We start from the raw sequence: 23,210 nt of genomic DNA on the forward strand, positions 1-23,210 counted from the left end.
ACAATACAATTTGAACTAATTCACTTTATCCATTCACTTTAATTTCTTGACAAAGAGAATGATGCTTTCTTATATATTGAACTTCACATTAGAAACTTTATTAGTACAATTAGTTAATTAAGAGTTTGTTAAAATTACATATTTATTTCAATTGTCTATTAGTGACAAATAAACAATTTGAACTGTATTGTTGTGATTAAGTATTGATCTTCTAAATCCTAGTTCGAAACCTCTAGTATTACTCTCTGTGGTATCAATATACATGACTCCATTAGAGCCCTGTATTACTTGAGCGATACGTATACTTGCGTTGATAAGTGTGAATTTGCAATTATTGAAAATTTTATACACATTTTTATCAAATTCATACACGTTGTCAAGTTTTTGGCACCGTTGCTGGGGACTTAAATCTTTTAGCAACATTATCAAATTCTTGTATTTTTAAGTATATATAAAGTCGCTGTCACGAACCCTAGCAACTGTTAACGGCTCGCTGCTTCTCCGGCGTCTTCACGCCTGATTTCTGCTTCGTCTCCCTACGTCTCACGATCTGCGGCGCGGCCTTCCCGTCTCGCGGCTTTCCTTGCGTCTCGCAATCTTTCCCGGCTCGGGAGTTCTCGACTCTGCGACTCCTCTGCTGTGCGGCTCTCTTCGGCTTCCCGTCTCGCGGGTGGGCTGTCTTCCGGTCTCGCAAATTCTGCGGCTCCTTCTCGTCTCACAAGCAGCTCACGCGGCTCTTTTCCGTCTCAGCTCTGCGGCTCCTCTGCGGGCTCCCGCGTGGTCTCCTTTTCAGCTTTGGTCGACACCACTTTTCCGTGTTTTCTTCTTGACGCCACAACTTTTGAGGATGGCTTCAGACAGATTGTATGTTGCTGCCCTCACAGGTGTCCACGCTTCAGGTACACCTAAATCGTGTTCTTTCCCTTCTTCATTTGAGCGGGAGGACATTAAGAAATCTGATAGGAAAAATGGGAAGTCTGTCATCTTTTTTATAAAAGTTAAAGGTATTCAACTTGCTTCCTCCTGTCGTCTGAATTTGGTTAGGAAATTTCTATATGATCATCCCAAAATGGAGCTTATCGCAAGAAATTTGAACTTATGCATCTTGTTGGGGAGTGAAAAATTGGACTATTAGATAGAAAACACATTCTTATTCAAATTAATAATGAAGAAGTTTACACACGCTTATTTGCTAGAAAGATAATCTGAATTGATAACAGAGCAATGAAGATTCTGAAATGGTCTGTGAATTTTGACCCACGGACTGAACCGCCAATCATTCCGATTTGGATTCGTCTTCCTGGTCTGAAATTTCATTATTTTTCTCAAAAAGTGTTATTCTATTGCCCCAACTTATGGTAAGCCACTCAAGATGAACATTCCTACTTTTAATCATTCTCGTCTATCTGAAGCCAGAGTACTTGTTGAAAGAGACATCACTTCTTCCGCTTCTAAGAAAATTTGGTTGGGCACACAACATCATAAAAATTGGCAGAAGGTAGAGATTGAGCATTTTCCTTCATATTTTTCAAACTGTCGCATGTTTGGTCACTCCAGTTCTCAATACCATCATCTACATCCCCACCTCAGACCAAAAAAACAAAGTGCTCGACTAGAGGCAGTGATTCCAACTCCTCATGATCAGCTCTAAGTTATTGAAACTATCGATCATCAAAAGGATACACCTGAAGACGTCACCATTCCCGCAAGCAATATATCAACCATTCAGTCTCCACACATTGATGTAGCTCCCCCGTCTTTGAAACCTCCTATCGTGGAGACGAGGGAGATTCTTCAGACTCCGCCTGCCCTAGAGCCTATCACTGATATTACAGGTGAAAATGTCTCTGCTGCTTCACTTCCGCTTCATCATGTCCAGAAAGATGTCAATGTTACTCAAACTCAAGGAGATCATAATGTGCAACGTCCTACACCTGTTCGGCCACCTTTAAATTAATTAATTGATTAAATGAGTCAATCCTCGGATGAGGAATGACAGGTCTACACATTCAGGAGGAAGAAGAAGAATGGAGACATACCTGAGCTCAGAAATCTGATAGATGATACTTTGGTTACTTCGGGGAATGGTACACATCTTACTACACATCTTACCAATTTATTAGCTGGCTCTCTTCCGAGAACTGGAGGCAAAAGAAGAACTAAAGTGAGACGTCCCTAGCACCTTTGCGCCATTTTGTGGATTTTTGGTTTTTAATCTTTATGTATCTTTGCTTCTTTGGGTTTTTGTGTGTTGTATTGTGTGAATTGGGTCTTCTTATAGGTCATCTCAAACAACCTATCTGTACATTTCCTTTAATATATTAGCCATTGGGTTTTTTATATAAAAAAAAAATATAGGAACGAAGTGCGAGACCATCTTCCTCACAAGATGGTCACGGTCAGAAAAGAACGGTTTGGCTGGCCGTAAGGAAGCAAGCAGACTTCGGGCGTTGTCCGTCGGGCAGGACAGACGCTTCGTTTGGAGCGAACGAGGAGACGCTTGCGAAGAAGAAATTTCGTCGGCTACGAGAGACGACTGCGAGAAATAGCGCCGTCGTCTATAGGATCAGACGACGTCCAAAGGAGTGATCGTCGTCGACTATGGGAGATGATAGAGATCGATCGACTTTGACTAGAGAGACTGAGAGGTGCAGCTACGTGAAAACTTCATCGTGGGAGACGTCGATGAGAAGAGAAGAAGTCGATAGATTCACCGCCGGAATTCGCCATGCGGCGAAACCCTAGCAGAGTGTGTCGCTCCCAACGCCATGATGTATATATGTACTACAGCTACAGATTCAGTCATGCCTATACCACCCATCGTTATTGAAGAAAACTCACTTACATGCCGAGACACACGAGAGTGTTCCTTTGATTCAATAACAGATCAGTCGATACAACATGTAGTTGCTTCTAATTTTCAACAACCTACAAATCAGCAGCACAACTTAGACCAAGATCAAGAGAGCCAATCTTCAGAAGAGGAATGAAAGGTCTCTACCAGGAGGAAGAAGAAGAATGGAGGCCGACTCCAGCTCGAGAACATATTGGATGATACACTGGTTACTACTAGTAATGACAATCATCTTACCAGCTTATTAACTTGCTCCTTCCTTAGAACTAGAGGTAGAGGCAAGACCAAATTGGGTCGCTCTCTCGCCACCAGATATTATGTATTTCGACACTGTTAGACTTTGTCTTTAAGTCTCTAATGTATTTTTCTGTATTTTCTAGTTTTGGAATCATTTGTAGTTATTGTGTGGGCAAGGTGTCTTGCTTGAGCCCTCCCACACATTATACCTGTATCTTTCTTTCTATTTAACATATAAGCCTTTTTGGGCTTTCAATATATATATATATAACATTTTCTTAATTACCTTAATTAAAATCTTAGTTTAATGGCATGCTTAAAATATGCTACTTTTATTTGCACATTTAATGTCTATTTTTATGATATTGCACTTTAATGAAAATGTATTTTTGATATTTTTGGTTTTAGATGCCCTAATTGGAGCAAGCAAAGCAAATGGAATGAAAATACAACAAATTGGAGTCAAATAAAGCAAAGTAGCCAATGAAGACGTGGCACCTAGTGCCATACAACAAAGAGTCAGTCTGGCGCCTAGACGTCAAAAACAGTTATCTAGAAGATTCAATGAACGTGGACAAATTTTGAATGTGTGCTTGAAATAACTTTTGGTGATTTTGAGAGCTCTATTTAAAGAGACTTTTGAAGATTTAAAAGGAAGTTCTTTTAAAAGAAAAGGAGAGTTATTTTGGAGAAAAGGAGAGTCTTCCTAAAGAGGAGAAAGTCTTGGAGGCTTCCTTAGATTTGGAGAAGAGGAGAAGTGAGAGATATCTTCTTCACTACAGTTCTAAGTGAGATTGGAGTGAAATTGCAAGGAAAGTGAGTGATTCAAAGGAACTAGAAGGATTACTTGGAAAGAAGTTTAAGATAAGTTGTGTATTTTATTTATTTTACTTGGTCTTATTTGTAAACTTATATTTATCTATAAATTCATGTGTTGTTTCTTCACCATGAGATCTGAGTAATTTTCTTTGTCTTTCTCCATACAATGAGGAATAATTCTGTGTAAGAATGTAGTTTAGTAGAAGTGTTTTTAATTCCATAAATTGTGATGGTTTAAACTCTATACTTAATTTAATTATCGATGTAGCCTGATTTATTAAAATCAGTTGTGAAACATACTGACCCTAAATGGGTTGTGTTTTCCATAACATAATAAGAATCACATTTAGTTTCATGAATGAGAATGTAATCCATGGAATTAAGTGTAAATAACTATAGAAATAAATTTTGATGCGCGTAGAATTAGAGATTTTAGAGTGACACTAAAATGCCCAATTTGATCCAGATGTTTGGAAACTAAAGCGATATGTTAGCCATCAAGTGAAGGGTAAATGAGAACTCTAAAGTGACAGCTAGTATCTTATCAGCCTAACCAAGAGTTTAGAGATTAAACTTTGGATTACCCAATATTCTTTATGCACTCGAGAGGGTAAAGAATATGTATGCTTCTATTTGGCACAATAAATTAATTATATTTCAAATTATTAGATTCATACACTGATTATAAACTCATTACAAGGGGAAGGATGTTTTATACAAATTTGAACTCTTATACGCATTGTTTGTTTAGAATTGCTTAGTGACAACTTTACATTTTAGTCTTTTTAAATTATCTTGGATTTGCATTCTGCATTTGTTTAGCATACTTAGCATTCCTTTTAATTCTATAGGATTAGGTAATACATAAAAACTTTTTATCATTTCCTATATAGTTAAGTATTGTTTTAAGAAGATTTTACTAAAGTCATCATATAAGAGTTTTTCTTATCCCTATGGGATCGATATTTAAAACTTTACTAGAGCTCTATATTACTTAAAACAATACGTAAACTTGCGCAGTAGCTTTAGTGAGTAAATCATTTTATAAATTTAATATAATATTTAATTTTGCACACTAGCCACTAAATATAAATTGGATCAAGTTTTTGACCATATTTCTGAACTAAAATAATTGCGTAATTACGGATCGGGTTAAGTTTTTTGCGTCATTACCAGAGAAGACAATGAAACCATTTAGACATAAGGAAAATCTTTATTTTAACTGTAGAATTAATATAGGAAAAACTGTAGTGTTGTTTATATACGTCTTGTGTCTGTATTTAAAAATAAAAAAATAATAAAAAACATATTTACTATTTTAGTTAGTGTGTTTTGCATGTTTTTGTTATTTATTTTTAATATTACGAAATATAAAAGGATTAGTGCTTTACGATTCTAAGTTAGAGCTAACTATTAGAAAAATTAGAAATAAAAAAGAACTTCACAATTTCCAAAAAATGAAAAATACTTTACATAATAATTTAGAAAATCAAATTGATGAGAATGTAAAAAAATTATTAATAGATTATGCTAACCCTACGGTAGATGAAATTCATCGAAGTATACAAACTCCTGCCGTAGAAGCCAACACATTTGAATTAAAACTTGTTATCATTTAAATGGTACAGAATAACCAGTTTGGGGGAACTCCATCTAAAGATCCTAACTTACATCTTGCAAGTTTTCTAAAACTTTATGCCACACTTCAGTATAATGGTGTCTCTAATGATACTGTTAGACTTAGGATTTTTCCTTTTTCTTTAAGAAATAAAACTAAAATGTGGTTGAACTCATTAAATCTGAATCTATTAGAACGGGGAGTGACCTAGCACAGAAATTCTTGGCTAAGTATTTTTCACCGTCAAAGACTGCTAAGTTTAGAAATGATAATACATTTTTTTGTTAGTTGGAAGGGAATTAATATACGAGGCTTGAGAACGCTTTAAACAACTTCTTAGGAAGTGTCCACGTCATTCTTTTCCTGATTGGTTAATAATTTAAACATTTGTCAATGAGACAGTAGGAGCTCTTAGATCTATTATTGATGCTGCTGCTGGGGGTTCATTAATGTCAAAACTTTTTGATGAAGCATATTCTTTAATTGAAGAAATGACTACAAATAATTTTCAATATCAAAATATTTAAATGTAGTTAACAATAAACCTAATAACCCATATTCTAATTATTATAACCCAAGTTGAAAAAATTACTCTAATTTTAATTGGAATAATAATTCTGGTGATGCTAATCAGCAAGGGGGGGACAATCAAGCAAACTAATTTGAAACTGGAATAACCAGGGTAGTACTAACTATAGACCAACTTATCCTTTAGAATTTAAAAATAACAAACAATTTAAGAAGAAAAAGTTGCATATAGAAGAAATGGTGTTACATATGGGTAATCAATTACAAAGTCAATAAACAACAATTAGAAATATTGAAAATTAACTGGGACAAATTACCAACGCCCTTAGCAATAGACCTCAGGGAATTCTTCCTAATAATACTTAAATTAATCCTAAAGACCAAAACAAAAAACAAATTAAAGTAATCGAATTAAGAAGTGGAAGAGAATTGGAGACGAAAGTTCAAAAAGAGATTGAAGTTGAGAAAGAAAGAGTAGAGATTGAAAAGTCTGATTAAGACGGTGTCAAAAAAAGATTGAAGTTGAGAATGAAAGAGTAGAGATTGAAAAGTCTGATTAAGACGGTCTTTACAGGACTTTTGCTTTTAGACGGATGTCGTTTGAATTATGCAATGCACCAACAACATTTCAAAGGTGCATGATATCCATTTTCTGTGATTTTTAATTGAGAAAGAAAGTGTAATTTTTATTACCGATTTTTCAGAGTTTGATATTTTATTTGAGTCATGTTTAAATTATTTAAAAAGAGTACAAAAAAGTAGTGAAGAAATAAATTTAGTTCTTGATTGGAGAAAATGTTAATTTATGGTTGTAGGAGGAATTGTATTCAAACATAAAATTTCAGAAAATGATATAGAAATAAATCCAATAAAAATTGAAGTAATTGGAAATCCTAAGACATACTACTAAAGTGAATCTTAAGACATACTGAAGTAATTATGACCTCCTACTAAAGTGAAAAAAGTTAGGAGTTTCTTAAGACATACTATTTTCTATAGACGATACATTAGAGATTTTTCAAAAATCACTAAACTTTTGTGCCAACTTTTAGCGAAAGATGCTTAATTTGATTTTAAATAGAAGTGCATAAATGTCTTTGAATTATTAAAAGAAAAATTAATCACCGCTTCAGTTATTATTTCACCTGATTGGGAGAAACTATTTGAGTTGATGTGTGATGCGAGTGATTATGCTAATGATGTTGTTTTGAGACAAAAATATAATAAACTTTTCAAAGTAATATACTATTTTAGTATAAGTATTAATGAAACCCAAATTAATTATACCACTACGAAAAAAAAGTTATTAGCAATAGTATATGTCTTTGAAAAATTTAGGTCATATCTTATAAGAACTAAATGTATTGTGCATACATATCACTCTGTTTGAAAAACTAAGGTTAATCTGATGAGTCATTCTGATGCAAGAATTTGATTTTGCAGTAGTAGATAAGAATGAAACTGACAATCAGATTACTAATCAACTATCTACGCTCGAACATGAAAATTCAGTTAATCTTGAAAATGAAATCAATAAATATTTTCCTGATGAAAAATTATATACTGTAAATGAGTGGCGTGTTCCGTGGATGCCAACATAATTAATTTCATAGTTAGTAATATTTTACCCTATGGTTTGAAATATCAACAAGAACAAAATTTATGCATGATGTAAGATCTTACTTTTGGGATGATCCATATTTATATAAACAAAATTAAGACCAAATTATTCGAAAATGTGTACTTATGGAAGAAACTCAACAAATTATTCAGAAATGACATGATTTTGATATTGAAGGACATTTTTGGATTTGATATAACTGCATATAAAATTTTACAATGTATATTTTATTTGTTTACAATATTTAGAAATGTTAATACTTATGTAAGAACATATGACCAATGTCAGCGGGTAAACAATATTTCTAAAAGAAATTAAATACCACTTAATTTTACATTAGAGGTAGAGATTTTTTATGTTTGGCATTTGAACTTTATAGGACAATTTATACATTCTTATGGAAATATATAAATTTTAATTGCAATAGACTATGTTTCAAGGTGGATATAAGCGATAGCTTTACCTCGTGGTGATGCTCAAAGCGTATAAAATTTTTAAAAATAAATAATTTTAACAGATTTGTGATGCTGAGACTAATAATTACTGATGAGGGAAATTATTTTACGAATAAAAGCGACATCTTTATGAGACCATTTATATATTCTTACAAAAATATATATATTTTAATTGCAGTGGACAATGTTTCAAGGTGGATAGAGGCGGTAGCTTTACCTTTCTGTGATGCTCAAAGCGTTGCAAAATTTTTAAGAAAAAATATATTTAGCAGATTTGGGATGCTGAGAGTAATAATTACTGATGGGGGAAGTCATTTTATGAATAAGAAGATTGAAACATTAGTTAGAAAATACAGTATTAAACATAAAATTGTCACTGTTTATCATCTTCAGACCAACAATCTAACAAAATTATCCAACCGTGAAATTAAAATAATTTTGGAAAAAACTGTAAATACTATTATGGTTGATTGGTCTGATAGACTTGATAGAGCATTAAAAGTAGATTTCACCACAAGAAAAGATCACTTTCCTTAACCTTTTCTGGATCAAATTTTAGACAAGCTAGCGGGACAAATAATTCTGCTATTTGGATGGATGTACTCATTATCACCAAATTCTTATAGCTCTTGATGATCAAGAAAAAACCATATTCACGAGTTTTTACGGGAGTTGCTTTTAGAAGAAGGTCTTTGGATTATGCAATGCACCAACAACTTTTCAAATGTGCAAGATGTCCATTTTCTACTTAATTGAAAAAGAAATTTAAATTTTTATGAACGATTTTTCAATTTTACGAACTTCGTTTAAGTCATGTTTAAATCATTTAGAAAAAAATACTAAAAAGTTGTGAAGAAATAAATTTAGTTCTCCATTGGGAGAAATGTCAATTTATGGCTGTAGAAGGAATTGTATTTAAACAAAAAATTTCAAAAAATAGTATGAAAGTAGATCTAACAAAAATTCAAGTATTTCTTAGGACATGTTATAAACGGAAGTCCAGGTGGACGAGGTCATTCATTGTGGTGAAATTCTATCCTTACGATGCTGTGGATATCAAGGATCAAAAAAATGATAAAATTTTCAAAGTAATTGAACATAGGCTGAAACCTTACTTTGATGGAAATAGACCTATATCTGATGAAAGCCTAAGGTTGGGTCAACCCGGGTAAGAAGTAGATATATCGGGCTGACGACATTAAACCAAACACTTTGAGTGTATTAAATTTAGTTTATTGAGATTTGATTGTGTATTTTCTTGATTGTATTTTGTGATTAACGTAAGCAATTGTTGGATAATAGACATCATTCATTTCATCACTGGAAAATACTCTTTAAGTTGTGTCAGGTGGGCCGACACGACACTAACATCCCCAGAAGTTAGCATCACAGCCAAATGAGTTCTCAATCTTAGCCAAGCGACAAGCCAATTCCACTTGATCCACCTCGGTCGCTCATAGTTCTCCCTTTTGAATCTCGGTAGGAAGCGCGAGATCTCTTGGACGATCAACTTTACCACCTTCTTTGGCGGGCCGACTACCTCAGCCACTCACCCTCCCAGCCTTGGTTGGTGCCACTAGAGCTCCGCTTGAGCTCGACAGGCTCATTTCATCTGTCATCCCTAAGTCAACTAAAAAAAACATCAACATGCATTAAAAAACCATTCGAGTCAAAAAAAAAAAAAAAACAACCCCATAACTCTAAAAAAATCGAACAACACGAGCTAATAATCCATCTTAGCTGGAAGGAACAAATGGGTGCCAATGAGGTCCAATCCACAACCAAATAGGGGGCAATAGCAGGAGGTGCAGAAAGTGACCTATCAAGCAACTGCACGATCACAACAGTAGGTTGAGTATCCACGACCACTAAATGAGCGCTTCAAGGGACCACTCCAGAATAGTCGATCTGACCCAAGAGATAACCCTTCATCCTTTTTCCTACAAGTTTTCTCTTTTGATCGCTCTTAAGGCTCATCTTACTCTTCTCCTCGGCAAACAATCCATGTAGCAAGATTTCGTTCGAGATAGCAGATTGGGGTTTTGCAAGCTTATCCATCACAAAGGCACTTCTTCCTGAAAAAGTAAGCTGAGATGTGAAGGCAAAGAAACACAAAGTCAAAATCCGAGACCAACAAAATTGGAAATAAAACTTTCTATTTATAAGCAATCACAAGCACAAAAATAAAGAAATTATTAATAAATGAATTTGTTTCATAAAAAAACTTTTGTTTCACATCATTATTGCGGCTTGCAACCTACTAATGCACGAGAAAATCAAGAATCTAAAAAATGTATGATCAAAGTGTGTTGAACCAAATTCAATAGCCCTGAATAGGACATGTGTCGAAGAATCAACCTTGATAAATGCAAAAACCACCAGTCAGCATAAAGTGAGTTATCCAACTGACCGAACCAAGTTCAAACAAACAGGAAGACAGACGACTCGCAAATGTAGGAGCGGGCCAAATAACAAACTGATGGGAAAGGTTTTGGCTACAGTAAAGGTAATCATGATGGTTATAACGAACAACCATTAAATGAGAATTTTACGGATATTATCAACATTTTATAATGTAACTCATATTTGTTATAAATATGAGAATGGTAAAATGTAAAGGGGATCTTTCTTTTTTTTTGGGGGGGGGGGGGGATAACACTTATTTCTTGCATTCTTAATTCACTCTCTTTCCTGCACTCTACTCATTGGGTTTGATCTACGGACAAATTTGAGTTTACAGGTACTGTTGCACTTTGGATATTCTATTATGTTGTTTGAAAGATGTAAATCTATTATGGTTTAATGGTTCTTACTATTTAGATTATTACTATTATGGTTTACTGAAATAGATAGAATGAGATGTTATCAACGTCTGCCCATCCATTCCTGTCATGATTTTTCCAAGCTCACAGGCTAGATCATGATATAAGACTCGAGCTATTTGATTGAGAGATTCGCCTAAACGTAACAACACTAGACTATGAATTTAGCATCAAGACCGAAGCCCTCATTCTTGTTGATAGCTAAAGTTAACTTAAATTACCCTCTTAAAAAGAAAATCCAAGCTCTTTAAGGTTTTGTTAAATGATGCAACCCATAGTGAGGATAAGGATTTTTCAATCAAATTTGGTTAACAACTTCTACTATGCAGACCACGAATTATGACAACCCATGATGACAACACTATGTCATATTAATCAAGTGGATCACCTTTCCCCTACCATATGATGTAAAGTGGCAGTGGTAAATTTCTTTAATATAAAATTAAAATTGATACTACTATAAGCTAAATAGTTAGCACCTAACGATTAGTTTTTATTGAAAATTATGTATCACACTGAGAGGGATAACAATTAGAGGCTAACTCTAAATAAAAAAATAAAAATAATAAGATAAAGTCCATTTAAAATGGGGGCAAATTTTCTAAGTTGTGTCTAGTCTGTAAAAAAACACGCCTTCTAAAAGTTTGACTAAAATAAACAAAAGCCCTCATAGAAAAGTAAGATTATGAATTCTCTAAGCTTGCATACTTTTGATGACTCTGTTGGGGATAATTTTACTATCTTTTGCTAATCGTGTTTATAGTAAAACCAATATATAATAATAACAAAATTTAAAACCATGAAGCAACATCATTGTAATCTCTAAAGTGAAAGCCTGGGGAAATAACTTCCTTATTTACAAAGCTAAAATTATAGAAAAATTACAAAGCCCTATGCAAATTACCAATGTGGCAATCCAGGGGCAATTTAGGGCCTTTTGTCAAGTGAGCATCAGATTTCATGAGTCTATGTTACTAAAACTAATCCAAAAGCTTGTTATATAAATAAAGGTGATAGATTCTGAATTAAATACATCATAAAATTCAAATCACTTCTCTCTCCATATTTCATAATCATTTTTATTTAGCCCAAAAAAGAAGCTAACGTTGGTAATGGAGTTTAAGTGATTGTAGTGTAAAAAGAGGTTGATAAATTGCGTAAGGGCCAATAGTAATATATAGAGATTTTTAAAAAAGATAATTAATGAAAAAAGCCCATCAGAGAAATTTTAAGGCCAACAAAAAAATCAAACATATGTAGAATACAAATATTTAAAGAAATCTGAGTAGAATGAAAGCATCACCAGACTAGAGGAGAACTGTAATAATAACCTTGGCATGAATCTATTCTTTAAAAATTGCTGGAAGAGTTCTCTTTCCAGCTCCATATCCGAAAAATCTGTAGGCTTGGGTTGTGATATCTTCGGAGCTGGGGCTGGTCTGACCCATGGCTTCCCAGGAGAAAAAGAAGCCAACAGCTATAAACCACAAAAAAAACATATAAAAAGATAAAAGCTTAACATTGTAGAAGTGAACAGTAATACAACATATAATGGGAGATTCCTTAAGTTGCCTAGCTGATCTATTCTTCCAAAGACTAAGTTAAATAAAAGACTAGAAAACAACAGGGAAACAAGCAAAGATTTAAAAATTAATGTAGATAATTTCTTTATGAATGCACAAGGCAATTGATATTTAACAAAATTTTAGACAATCAAACTAACCACGAGGATCTAGCAAATGTGAAGTTTAGAATTATCAATGATTATTAGAGAGATTGTTTCCGTGATTTTAGCCCACCATTACTTCCAAGCTAAAATAAAGGCAAAGAAATTATGGTACATACAAAAAATAAGGCATATTTACAAAACCGGAAAAAAGGCAAACCTGTGGATTCCTACAGACCCAGTACATATCACCGTCAAGATCACTATTGGCAATTTCATCTGTCAAAGATCGAGGACCTTTAACAGGAAAGAAAATAGCATACTTAGAATTCCCAACAACGTCCTCCAAGTCCTTAATATACGTTGCAGTTAGCCTATGAATGTCGCCAAAATGTAGACCAGGATGCTTGTAAACAAGAACATCTCCAGAAACTTGACCATTGTCACTAAATTTGATTAAGAAAAAGTATATAATGGTTACAATTGAATCCCTTAAACTGTATGAATGACTAATAAAACTTGCAATGAAACCAGGGGAAAAAATATTCCTGAAAGTTTCTAAATAGAAAACTACAGCCATTTGATAAAGCATACAGTATGACGCAAACTTCATCATGCTCGAGTGTTCCAGTTGGATCTGCCGTCCCCATCAAATAGTAGCAATCATCCACAGGAAGTTTTCCTTGAATGAGGCCCTTCCTCTCCTCTTTCATTAAAACTAGTAATCGAGAAAATAAGTAAGGCTCATCAAGTGGTACTCCACAAAGTATCATTCTTGAAACAAGAAATTCATCCATTTCACCATATCTCAGAGCAACTGTAAAATGGCCAACATATTAAACAAATTAGCTTTGAGAAAATAAGCTTCCTGACTAGAGCATACTGTCATATGATGAAGGTTATTAATCCAGTTTCCATAGAAAAAATTAATGAATACTGCAGAAAAGATTGTAAAGGCTTGTGCATTAGAATAATTAATACATTCCATACTTAGAGACTTAAGTAAGATAATCAGTAAGAAGATAGCAATTGTGTGCACATCATAAGTAGCACAGTGTACCTCTCAACGCAGATCTTTTGTTATATCTAGCATTTCGAAGATCTTCAATTGCACGCCTCATAAGTTCCAAAAAGAATTCCTTTGGCACACCGCCATAGTGAAGCAAAGCAACTAAAGACCGTGATAAGCATGTCTTCTTTGGTGGATTACTGAAAATTACAATGTAAAATGACAATATAAACTGGAGATATGTGCAGTAAATGAACATTCACATTGTTAGCTTTAATACATTATTGTATAGAATCACGTCAAGTAAATTAAAAAGAATAGTCTCTTCAGCAAATAGACCACACAAGGCTAACTGAATTGAAGAAGCAGGATAGAAAATGAAGCAGGGTGATATGCTTGGTAACCTCCTGTCATACAATCCTTTAACGTTGTATAATTGAAAATAAATTTGCCAAGCATGTTGATGTTTCATGAAATATTACAGAAGTAGCAAGATGTCATTAGAGTTACTCAGTCAGTTAATCATTTTGAAAACATTTATCTGAAAATCCAAAATACATTTTGTTTATTTTTCATTATGGTTTAGCATATATAACCATAAAATTTATCAAGCTAGCATGAATGTTAATATCATACACATAAGAAACGAAGGATTTAGTCAAATCATTTGCAACTTTTGTCAATGGAAGAAAAAGTAAGTTAAGTTAGTTAAATGATATATTGAGATACGTACGGGAATAGTTTCTAATTAAGAAATGATGTTCAAGTATTTGGATGAACAAGAAGCTAAATGCATGATAATACATACAATCAAATTTTAAATTAAGATTATCCTAAAAAAAATTATTTTTGCCCACGCTTTTGTTGATTGGCTCAAGCCTCTTCAGAACAAATTTTTGAACAATGATAACTGTAATGCTAGCCTCACAAACTGTAATGAGTAGAACAAGTGCTTTCATAAAAAGCAAACTTATCTGCTCAGCTACTATGGTTGCGTGAGGCATAAAATACAAACTTTGATAGAATGGGAGCATTGGGCTAAGCCAAGTAAATTAAGCATTTTAAGAGTCCAGCGCTTCCATTGAAGAAAAAGTCCCCACACTCCCCAACAAATATTATAGGATAGCGATTTTAAGAAATTTAGATTAGCCATACAGTAAATAATCAAAAGGTGTTGACAACTAAGGGTTAGATCCCACCAACTTCTTTCCAAGGAAAAATATTATAATGAGAAAATTTTAGTGCAGCAAGGGCAAATAACAATAATTGCCAGAGATAAAAAGAAAAGTATACACGCAAGATAAAGAAAAAGTGAAAACCTGAGAAAATAAATTCCTAAGGTACAGGTAAACTACAAAAGGGCTTGTTTGCAACAGAAACTAATTTGGTTCATCTCTAGTAAGGCACAAACGTGCTGCAAAATCCAAGCGTCAAATTTTTTCATTCCCATTTGCCCCACGATCGGATGGATCCCAGCCTTAGAGTTCAACACCTAACTGGAGGTGCATGAGTCCACTCTTTAACAAGTTAAATGGTTGCATCACAAAAATTAACTCTGGTGTATGACATGGCTGACAAGACAGTGAATGTTTAGAATTACATTGAATGATCATATTAGATAATACAAACCTTCAAATACTGTTAGATTGATTTACAAAAACTTTAACTGACATGCATATTATTCTGCTTTCATTATAATACTATAATTTAAAAGTACGAGTATTCATTAGTTTTTTAGGTTATTTCTATTTTAAACTAATATTTCAAGTTTAATTAAGTAATTAAAAGATGAGCAATAGAAGAAGAAATGTTTATAGCAGACACGGGCAACCAACAATGAGGTAAACTTAACCGTACTGCTTTGATTTACTTTTTTAGGGGCTCTTTCATTTATAAAATTTTAGTTTTAGAAGATGAATATAGAAAATTGTAATTTCCACCGTCTGAACGTATGTACCCGCCTTGGTTAATTCCAAGCCACGGGCCAGGTCATGACACCAACACCACACCCACAATAAATTCAGTCCCAAAGCACCTCTATGTATTCTTCTGGGATATAGTCACTAGCACAAAAGTTATAACTGTTTTGACATTCAACAAAGCAAGTTATTATATCTAGACATGTAGCTTTCATTGAGCAAAGCTTCCCTTATAGATCTTCCACATCTCTCATGCCTGCCAAGACAGATACTTCACAGCCACCACCCTCACTGTTAATACCTACCTCAACTGTCATCTCATCATCACATACATAGCAAAACAAATATTTCGCTACTTACATACCCAACATTTCCAATGTAAATGATCACCAACCAGTGATACATGCTCACACACATAATAACACTAAAACACAGCATCACATACCTTAGACAAATATCCAAACCTGAACATCATTTGAAATACTCCTTCCTCCTGTATCACCACCACACCCACAACAAAAACTTCACCGTATTATCAAACGTTATAAAACAGGAAACCTCAAGCCTACAAAGGTCTTTAATCTTTTACACAATACCACAACTTCCACAAAGACATATAGAGATGTAAATGGACTTTTAGAATAACATTATATGTTGATGGATCAATAGAAAGATATGAACCGGACTTTTATCCTAGGGAATTAAGCAACAGTAAGGAATAAACTATAAAGAAACATTTAGTCTAGTTGTTAAATTTCTCACGATTTGTATGCTTATTATTCTAGCCACAACAAAAAAAATAGGAAATACAACAACTTGACATCTCAAATGCATTTCTATATGGAAAACTTGAAGACAATGTATATATGTCTCAGCCCCCATGCTTCGCAGATTGTCAATATCACCATCACAACAACAACAATAACAAAGCTTTAATCCCACTACTTGGGGTCGGCTACATGAATCCTTTTTCTCCATTGCGTCCCATTTGCCATTATGCGTGCAAATTACATAAAACAATATATGATATAAAACTGGCTCCTCAGCAAAGATACTTTCTTTCTGCAACTTTTTTATACACACAACGATATCAACTCGAAATACTGACCCATCCTTGCTTACATATCATCATAACGCTATCAGAACTTATTTGCTAGTTTATGTAGATGCCATTCTTACAGCAAAATATTCAAATGCAGCAATCACTTCTTTAATTAACACACTAGGCAAGCAATTCAATTTAAAACGTCGAAAAATTAATCATCTCATTGGATTGCAAATAGAAAAAAAAAGCACAAGCTATTTTCTAAGCTAAACCACTTATAACACTGAACTTCTCACACGAGCAGCCATGCTACAGTCCAAACATGTGCTCAACCACTGCCTTCACACCCACACAAACAAACAATCAAGCCAACATCCATTACAGATCCTCAACACTATAGCCTCACTCCAATATCTCTGTCACTAGACCTGATATCACATTTATAGTTGATCTACTAAGTCATTATATGCACACGCCCAATACGATGCATTGTCAACTGCTTAAAAAACTTCTAAGATAACTCAAAGGTACACTCCACTATAGTTTACCTATCACATATGGGTCACTACAATTACAAGCATATGCAGATGCAGATTGAGCCAGCGACAATGATGAAAGAAATCAACTATAAATTTCTATATTTATCTTGGGCCTAATTGAATCTCATTGTCATCTAAGAAACAACCAACCATCGCCAGTTCCTCCATGAATGCAAAATACCAAGCACTCTCAACTACAACAAACGAGATTCTCTGGCTAAGGTTGCTCCATGAGCTTACTAGGAAGATAACAGCTCCAACAATGATGTACAATGACAACAAATTGTCCATTGCTCTAGCTCATAACTGGGTGTTTCACGCTCGCACAAAGCACGTAGAGGTGGAGTATCACTTCAAAAGGGATAATCTCAAATTCAAAATCATAACTCTACAACACATCATGATTGAAGATCAAATAGCAGATATTCTCACAAAGTCCCTACAGACAATTCGACATAAAAAATAAACCACCAAGCTGACAATCTACTCCTTCAATCATCGACGTGTATCAGAACCAACCCAATCAATATCACTATAGGTTGTTAAGCGAATAGGAGACTCCACTGAAAAGAACAAGCCACGATGCAAAGTACCTTTCAAATACCTAACAAGATGTTGAACTGCAGTTAAATGAAGATGTGTCGTTGTCTGCATAAATTGACTAACTTGTTGCACATCAAATGCAATATCAGGACGTAAGATGGTTAGCTAATTGACCAGAAAGAAAGTCATCATCATTTTGTTGATATTTAACATTCACACCCAAAGGAGTATCAACAAAACAACCATCTTGGAGCCCAGCCAAAGCAATGAGTTTCTTAGTATAGTTATGCTCGTAAGGACAAAACCAACGGGAGAAAAGTGAACATCAAGACCTAAGAAGTAAGTTAAAGATCTCTAATTTATCATATGAAAAGAACCCTGAAGACACTTCTGTAATTGAGACATCAATTGAGTATCAGATTCTGTGATGACAATATAATCAACATAGGCTAATAACAGCGTAATTCTCTTATCAGTCTTGCAAAGAAATAATGAAAAATTATACTGACTTTGAATAAAAGATATGCTAAGAAGAGTATTGCGAAACTTTACAAACCAGGCCCGTGGAGCTTGTTTCAAACTTTATAGAGATCGTTTGAGCAAACATCCTGTGAGGGCGTAGAAAACAAGCCTGGAGAGGAGTCATATAGATATCCTTTATGAGGTCCCCATGCAAATAAGCATTCGTAACATCCATCTATCGTAAGGTCTAGCTTTTAGATACAATAATAGATAGAATAAGTCGGACAGTCATCATTTTAGCCATAGGTGCAAAAGTATCTTTATAATCAATCTCATATTCCTGCCGATTGCCCATAACTACTAATCTTGTCTTATAATTGACAAGGGAGACATCAGATAGAAGCTTAAGATAATAAACCCATTTACAGCAAATGGATTTAACTCCTGTAGGAAATGAAACAATTTCTCAAGTGTGATTATCTTGAAGTGCCTGGAGTTCCTCTTGCATAGCTTTTATCCAACAATTCTATTTTTCAGCCTGAAAATAAAATGTAGGAATAGTAGTATTAGTTAAATTTGCAAAATATGTTAATAACCATATATATTCGAAGGACGAATGTGTCGAGTTGATCGTCGAAGAATCATTGGAGCATTTTCAGGAGCAGGGTTGAAAAAGATTGGAGATGAAGGGGTCAGGCGTCGTGTGTAGACAATGTCATGCTTGAATCGTTTATCAAAAGAACAATCATCAAAGTGAGGAAGTCTAACAGTGACAGATGTCGAAAGATGATGTTAAAAATATTATTCATGTTCAAAGAAAATCACATGCTGAGAGATACGCCATCAATTATTAATTGAATCATAACATACAAAACCTTTATGATTATGGTTATAACCCATAAAGGTACATCAAATTGACTGCGCTCTTAACCTATGTCCTTCATGGGCAGGAAAAGGAACAAAACACGTATCAAAAAGTGTGTAGCATGTGATAATTAGGATGTTCACAAAAAAATCAATAGTAAGGAGAATAAAGCTTCAATTGTTGAGACGGTAAGCGATTAATCAGATGGACCGCATTAGATAAAGTTTCTGCCTACAATTTAGCTGAACCAGCTATGTGCGTACCATATCCAACAAATGACAATTTTTTCGTTCTGCAAGTCCATTCTGCTGAGGTGTATAAGGACATGAATGTTCTGAGACAATGCCCTTGTTATGAAAAAATGTTTGAAATTCATGAGACATGTAATCACACTATTATCAGTCCGTAAGATTTTAATACAAGTGGAGAACTGAGTGTCAATATAAGTCACAAAGGTTTGAAACATGGTAAACACTTCTGCTTTGGAATACAAAAAATAAATCTATGTGAATCGGCTGTAATTGTTAATAAATGTCACAATATTTATACTGAGCATGTGAAATAACCGGTGTAATTCCTAAAACATCACTATGAATAATGTTAAGACATTTATTGACACAACTGCCAAAATAGGAAAAGACAATGTCATAATTTTGCGATGTTTACAAGAAGAATAGTCAACTAGTAAGCTTTTTCTATATGACTAAAAACATCATTTTGTAATAAATGATTCAAAACAATATTATTTGGATGCCTAATCTTCTATGCCAGATACCGACTTTATTTTCAACTGCAGAAGATAATGCCAAAATCTGAGGGATGGAAAGATGTAAGGGAAATAATCTGCCCATTTTAGGCCCCTTTGCAATCACTTTCCCCGACAACTGATCCTGTACGATACAACCATCACGAGAAGAGTGTACGATATAGTTATTATCCATCATTTGACCAACAGATATTAAGTTCGTAAATAATTTAGGAGAAATAAAAAAATATCGAAAAGATGAGCTAATATCACCAACTGTCGTAATCAAAATATTATTTTCATTATCAACCTGAATATGTTGAGTATCAATATACGGGCGTTGATTATGTAATAAATCAAATGTGTCAGTCACATGATTTGTGACGCCAGAATCAACAAACCAAGAAGAAGGAATAGAAGTAATAGTCTTACCTTTCCTTGAAGGCCAAGAGCAGAAAAGGCACATACAATCATCTGTTGAACCATTTTTGGTGTGAAAACAGATTGGATTTTGTCGACAATTGTGGATGTCAAAGCAAGATTGTGAGATTCGGATACCCAAGCATGAACGGCTTGTGGTTTGTGATTTTGAGGACGTGCAGGGCCGCCACTCCTTAATAATATGTCTGTTTTCTTGCAATAATTGTAGAATTTATTACTACAATGTAGAGCAATATGAATAAATTCTTTGCAGCTATAACACCGCCTTGTTTCCTTTCCAGCATATGCAACATTGACTATTTCTGATGATTCACCAATTGCACTGATAACGGCTTGTGTCGTCAATCTTTGTTCTTCGCGCAGTAATTCACTGAAACATATAGATCTAAACAAGGAACCGGATCTCTATTGAACAACCTAGCCCAAGCAGTTTCAAATTCAGGTCAGAGCTTCATAAAAAACTGATCCTGGCGACTCACTTCATGAATAGGATGAATAATAGCTAAGTTCTCCTTTGATACCTTAACATAGATAATGACAAAGTTTTGAGAAAAATAGGCTGAATTCTGAATAGGCTCGACGCCATTTACCATTGTTTTCATTCCATTAAATAATAATCTTACAATCTATTTTAGGTACAAAATAAAATGCATACTCTATTTTAGGTAACTTAATAATACATATTTTAATCTAAATAGTCAGCAAAAAGGGAAATAAATTAGAATAAAGACAATAAAAATAATTTAAATAAGGAAGCTCCTAATTATAGAAAACTTCGAATGTAGTTGTCTGATTTTCGTCATTCCTATTTGACATCCCCCTCAAATTGATGTTAATTGATCATGAAGCATCAATTTGCCAACAGGATACTGATAACATTGTCGGGACCAAAAACCCTTAAGCCGTGAGTGTCGAAGCCGAAGGTGCCAAAGCCGAGAATGCTGAAGCCTGAGAGAGCCAAAACCTGAGTGTCGAAGCTGAAAATGCTGAAGTCTAAGATCTATGGTTTGCCAAAGCCGAAGCCATCGATGCATGAAAGAGTGCCAAAGCTGAAGCCAAAGTGGACAAAGCGAGGAGTAAGAAACAATCGAAGATGCCACAAAAGCAGTGATGTCTAGCGAAGAAGATCTGAATCGAACTAATAATAGTACAACCTAACATCCCTTTTCAACCCAAGAATCCTTGTATTCCACAATGAATGGATTTTGTACTTCAGAATTAGTTCCATCTCTTGGCGAGCAGACCTGCGACATCTATCTATCTATCGATCAAGTCTGAAATTATTCAAGACATATTTCTTCTTTTCCACCGTGTGCTTCAAGGAAAGAGCAGAGAGCAAGAAGAAAAAACCAGACCAACGCCGCAACTCGTGGTGGCAAAAAGCTTAAAAGGAAAGCATGATAGGAGATCCCCTGATGGCGTTGCTGAGCTCCTTGCAATTTCATAAAATGAGTATGCCTCTTGTGAATATCAGCAGCTGCTTAAACATATTTCGTACCTTCCTCAATGATTTCGGGTAGGAGAGGACCAAAGCTCTAAGGCCGGCATGAGAGAGGAGAGCCGTAGCTAGGGCAGAGACGACTGCTGACGAGGTGAGTCGCAGATAGGGCAGAGACGCAGAGAGGAGAGGAGAACGCGGCTATGCCCCTTGACGAGGAGATCGCAGGTTGACGAGAAAAGCCAAAGGGAGGAGAGGAGATCGTGGCTATGTCCCTTGACGAGGAGAACGTAGGTTGACGAGGAGAGTCGCAGTTAGGGCAGAAACGATGCGACGAAGTGGAGAAGTGGCGCGGTAAGATGAGTTCTGACTAGGGAAGTGCTGCAGCAATAGATTGTACGGCTCAAGAGGCGAAGTTTAATCGCGACAAAGAGGACCACCGATAATCCGGGAGGATCACGTTAGGGCAGAGCAGACGAGAAGATCACAAATAAGGTAAAGGCGATGAGAAGATCAAGGCTAGGGCAGAGGAGCGGCGGGTTTCCTTCAACTTCACTGTGGATCGAAGATGTCGCAAACTAAGAAGACAAAGGCGGACGAAGATGCCGCGGAACTCAAAGGACACGAACGAGCGCTACCGGTGAGCAGGCGAGGATCTTGGAAGCAGTCGAAGATGCTGACAAACGATATGCTAGTGCTGACAACATGGCTTTGATACCAAGTCAAAGTTTTGAGAAAAATAGGCTGAATTCCGAATAGGCTCGATGCCTTTTCCCTTTACTTTCATTCCATCAAATAATAACCTTACAATCTATTTTAGGTATATAATAAAGTGCATAATCTATTTTAAGAAACTTAATAATACATAATCATAATCTAAATATTCACTAAAAGGGAAATAAATCAGAATAAAGACAATGAAAATAATTTAAATAAGGAAGCTCTTAATTATAGAAAAATCCTAATGTAGCTGTCAGATTTACGTCCTTCCTGATTGACAGGTAATATCAGAATATTCGCTCCATAAATTTAAAAAGTCAGAATGATATTGATCAACTGAGAGATTGCCTTGACTATAATTACACATATCAAGTTCCAATTGAAAGCATCTTGCAGTGTTATTTTGATTATAGACGTGTTTCAAGTATTCTCACATTTCTTTACCCGTCCCAAACGATCGTAAATTGTTCATCATACGAGTATCAATATATCCCAAAATCTAAGAAAAAATCCGAACATCCTTTGCCGCCCATTAACCAAGATCTTGCGGCTCTGTAGGTGTTGGACAAGACCCATCAATATGACCCCAAAGCTCCTTCCCTTTCAAAAACATCTTGAGCTGAAATTCCCATGCGGTATAATTCTTTCCGATGAATCTGTTAGCTGAAATTTCTGAAGATATTCTAAATAAAATTATCGACGAGTGACTGTAGCGGTGTACGTAGAATAAAAATTTTCAAGGGCTTGAGTAAGCAGGTTGTTTGGCGTGAACAGAGAAGGATCATGTGCTATTTCAGTGGGAACATGATCTTGCGCTATTTGGGCAAGAGAGATCGAATCATGTTGAGTCCTACCTACAAGGAG

At 34.9% G+C, this 23,210-nt stretch overlaps 1 protein-coding gene across 2 annotated transcripts in view; it reads right to left on the reverse strand.

Moving 5' to 3' along the window:
* The window catches only part of LOC110018923 (probable RNA-dependent RNA polymerase 5), a gene marked incomplete at its 5' end in the record, with an annotated part of 126,057 nt that overhangs the window by 11,641 nt on the left and 91,206 nt on the right, over positions 1-23,210 (reverse strand). For both annotated transcript variants that reach the window (XR_002293409.1, XM_020716400.1), the window contains 4 exon segments: positions 12,286-12,431; positions 12,841-13,066; positions 13,215-13,437; positions 13,681-13,829. Coding sequence is in view for 1 of the 2 variants with exons in the window: in XM_020716400.1 (XP_020572059.1) it covers positions 12,286-12,431; positions 12,841-13,066; positions 13,215-13,437; positions 13,681-13,829 (744 nt within the window).

Source organism: Phalaenopsis equestris, unplaced genomic scaffold (assembly GCF_001263595.1).
Source record: "Phalaenopsis equestris unplaced genomic scaffold, ASM126359v1 Scaffold000036, whole genome shotgun sequence".
NCBI lineage: Eukaryota > Viridiplantae > Streptophyta > Magnoliopsida > Asparagales > Orchidaceae > Phalaenopsis > Phalaenopsis equestris.